This window comes from Olea europaea, chromosome 3, assembly GCF_002742605.1.
Source record: "Olea europaea var. sylvestris chromosome 3, O_europaea_v1, whole genome shotgun sequence".
NCBI lineage: Eukaryota > Viridiplantae > Streptophyta > Magnoliopsida > Lamiales > Oleaceae > Olea > Olea europaea.
The window spans coordinates 5,129,410-5,132,058 of NC_036239.1; the positions used below are offsets into that span (position 1 = coordinate 5,129,410).

At 32.7% G+C, this 2,649-nt stretch overlaps 1 protein-coding gene across 1 annotated transcript; it reads right to left on the bottom strand.

Moving 5' to 3' along the window:
• Nucleotides 1–1,708: 1,708 nt before the first annotated feature.
• Nucleotides 1,709–2,293, bottom strand: LOC111377470 (PRA1 family protein F4-like). Its single transcript, XM_023000578.1, has one exon. It carries the CDS (start codon nt 2,291–2,293, stop codon nt 1,709–1,711), a length of 585 nt encoding a protein of 194 aa, XP_022856346.1.
• Between the last annotated feature and the right edge of the window lie 356 nt (nt 2,294–2,649).

Here is a 2,649-nt window from a genome sequence, read left to right on the forward strand (position 1 = left end):
GCACTACCAAAATTTGAAGGTTGGAAACGTCATTGCACGTTTCAAAGGTTGAGTACCCAGCTGTAATATTCCCTAAAAGAACTGAAGCTCCTAATTTTTCCATTAGGTGATGTGAAAAAGTAGTTTTTAAACTCAAAATTTTAACTCGATTAATTTCTTTACCCTTTTTTCACGCACGAAATCTCACGAGCATGTTTCGCACTTGAAAAAAAGTCAAACAACCCGCATGGCCTCCCCCATAAATAAAATAATCCCACCCCTATATGTGGATGTTGTATCAACCCTACGGTCATTGTGCGAGCAGTGTAGCACGGCTCTTCCCACTTTCAAGTCTTGAAAACTAAGAAGTGGTTCTAGTTCAAAATCCTCTTTCAAAATTTATTTACTAAGATATTCTTGATTTTGTATGTGATTGTGTATCTTTTCCACACTTTAATATAACATTTCAAAATTTATTTACATTTTACTATGGCTTAAATTTTGTTAATTTAACTTTGATCATTAGCAAATTAATTGGTCCATACCTAGCATTGTCACCACACTAAAGTCCATTTATCTTCTAATTTGCATTTCATTCTCTTCTAAATATTATGTATGCCAAATAATTGAGTATAGTAGACATTGAAAAAATATATGAATCTCAGTCTAATTTTGTAGATCGCGTTAAATTACATAAATTGGGTTCAAGAGAAATTTATTTTGAACATATTATTTCATATTATTATGGTTGAAATAAAACTCATGTAATCATTTGATATTATATCAATTCTTAATTTCCTTTGCATTGATTGGTAGACAAATGTGTGGGATTTTAAACATTGTAAAAATAACCAATCTTATCTTTTCTATATATTTTGCTATTCTTCAAGTCAAGGCAAAAAAGAAAATTCTTTTTCAAGTTCTTAGCAAATTTCAGATTTCTAATTAAGGTAAGATACTTAAGTATAGCAGTTAAATTTTTTTATTCTCCATGATATCTATATTATGATTTCAGTCAATGCCTTAAAACTCTAAGATTGATTTTTATGTTAAACAATTCGAGATAGACCATCAGATCCAATTAAGTTAAATCATTGGGAATGTGAAAATTTTAAAGAAAAACTATATGTTATCGCGATCAGCGGTTTTAAGTCTATTAATGTTAGGTATGAGTATTTCATTTATATTTATGTTATGTTGAATACAAATTTGCACGTATCTTACTGAGTGTTTTATTTAAAATGCTCACTCTTGCAAAATTGTAGATTAGAACGTCATGCTGGCGCCTGGAAAATTGGATTAGTGGTTACTTATGGGTTGCTAAGTAAAAAATGATTTAAGCACATTCATGACTAGACTTCCATTTAGCATTTTCATGTTTAGTATTTGCACTTTTTTTTTTTTAATATATAGTTTTGACATTCATGTTTGCGTGTATTTCGTTTAAATTGATGTTAAATGATTTTAATTAAATTTAAGTGTTGGTTGACTACTCTTTTAAATTCATTGAGTGGAATTATCAAATTTTCTTTAAAGTTTCAAGGATATATATATTTAGTAACACTTCGACTTTTTAAAATTGAAAATTTGGGGCGTTACATAAATTTATAATTACTGAGACTGGCTAAATTAATATCATCCTTTAATCTTTTATTAAAGGGAGGGAAAAAATAGCCATCAACAACAGAAAGGATAACAAAAATTATTGAAGTAATTGACAGCCACATCTTCACACCAAATTCTCACGATCAGCATCACTAACTCTTTCTTCCACAAGTCGTACCAACTCCCCATCACCCCTGCCCTCGTTCACAAACACATCATCTCTTTTGCTTAACACTGCATGAAGTATAACAATAGGTATAGTTGCAGAAAGAGTCACGAACAGATGAACGAAAGCACCAGTAACGATCAGCTCGACAGATGTGATCATAAACAGCAGAAACAGCACGACTCGCTTGCCAATGATCTTATGAAGCACAACAGAACTGGGCAAAGCACGCAGTAACAGAAAGTATAAGAAGGTCACTTCTGTCATGGCTACCAAAAGGATCAACGAAACCTTGCGCCGTGGGATAAGGGTGATGAAGAGGACAGTCCATACAAATATTGAATAGTACAAACTGAATTTCTCCAAGTTCTTGATGATTCTAACTGCAGCTGATTCTGGGGTAGAAGGGATATTAAAAGGGCTTGTGGATTTGAATCTGTTAAGATATTTTTGAATTGATTCCTCGGGTTCATCGTCCCGGGAGATGGTGGGAGATGGAGAAGTGGTGGCTGGCCTGTGTGTGGTGGTGCCATGACTAGCCATTTCTCAGCTGAAAGGCGTGGTGTATGAAAGGATTGATAATGTTAATCCAATTAAATATACAACTTTCAAATGCAGTTAGTCAAGTCAATGTTAGACTTTACCCACCAATGCTTTCCTCGAAGAGACTGCAAAGACTAAATCAACCATGTCATTGTTTGAGCTCATTACTTAAGAAAAATAAAAATTGAGAAAATTGCATCCACACAACCTTTTGGATTTACATTTATAAAAATGTCACATTTTAATAATTTTGACCAAAATGTCACTTTTGAACTTTTTTACCCTTCTATAAATTTTAAACAATAAAACTATTTATACATCCGAAGTTGACACCCCGAATGACGCTCCCCTCACAA

Bases quoted from the DNA above. Each gene is read 5' to 3' on its own strand.
- LOC111377470 (XM_023000578.1), bottom strand. From the start codon at position 2,293: ATGGCTAGTCATGGCACCACCACACACAGGCCAGCCACCACTTCTCCA.